The sequence below is a fragment of the Bison bison genome, unplaced genomic scaffold, assembly GCF_000754665.1.
Source record: "Bison bison bison isolate TAMUID 2011002044 unplaced genomic scaffold, Bison_UMD1.0 scf7180017864259, whole genome shotgun sequence".
NCBI classification, from domain to species: Eukaryota; Metazoa; Chordata; class Mammalia; order Artiodactyla; family Bovidae; genus Bison; species Bison bison.
The window spans coordinates 4759726-4760185 of NW_011494831.1; the positions used below are offsets into that span (position 1 = coordinate 4759726).

Genomic DNA, 460 nt, shown 5'->3' on the forward strand with positions numbered 1-460 from the left:
CATGATGTGCTATGTAAGGCTGCAGGCCTGAGCCTCAGGATGTTTATAAAACCAAACTTGAAGACCCTGTGGGCAAAGAGAGGATGGGTCTTTCAAGAAGGCAGTGTTGCGGGCCTGGACCATTGCCCACTGACCACGTTAGAAGGCATCTCTCCACCTCTCTGGTTTTCCCCAGGAGCTCAGTGTCAACATCAAGGTCTTCTCACCCACCCTCTGACATAGAGCTGATGCTACAAGAATACCAGCGGGCCCGTGAGGAGGCCAAAGTGGAGATTGCCCGGGCCCGGGACCGACTGCGGGAGCGGACTGAACAGGAAAAGCTGAGAATTCACCAGCAGATCATCTCCCAGCTGCTGCGGGTGGGGAGTGGGGCAAGCCTCTGATTTCAGGGTGGGCTTGGGCCTGGGGCAGACCTCAGACTGGGTCAGCCATCACCATGCTGCCTCTGAGTCTTGGAATG

At 56.5% G+C, this 460-nt stretch overlaps 1 protein-coding gene across 1 annotated transcript in view; it reads left to right on the forward strand.

Annotated features, from left to right (window-relative positions):
- Nucleotides 1-460, forward strand: part of STARD9 (StAR-related lipid transfer (START) domain containing 9) — a 122063-nt gene that overhangs the window by 99819 nt on the left and 21784 nt on the right. The window contains exon 27 of the mRNA XM_010848060.1: nt 176-359. Coding sequence (XP_010846362.1) covers nt 176-359 — 184 coding nt within the window. The remainder of the gene's footprint in view (nt 1-175; nt 360-460) is intronic.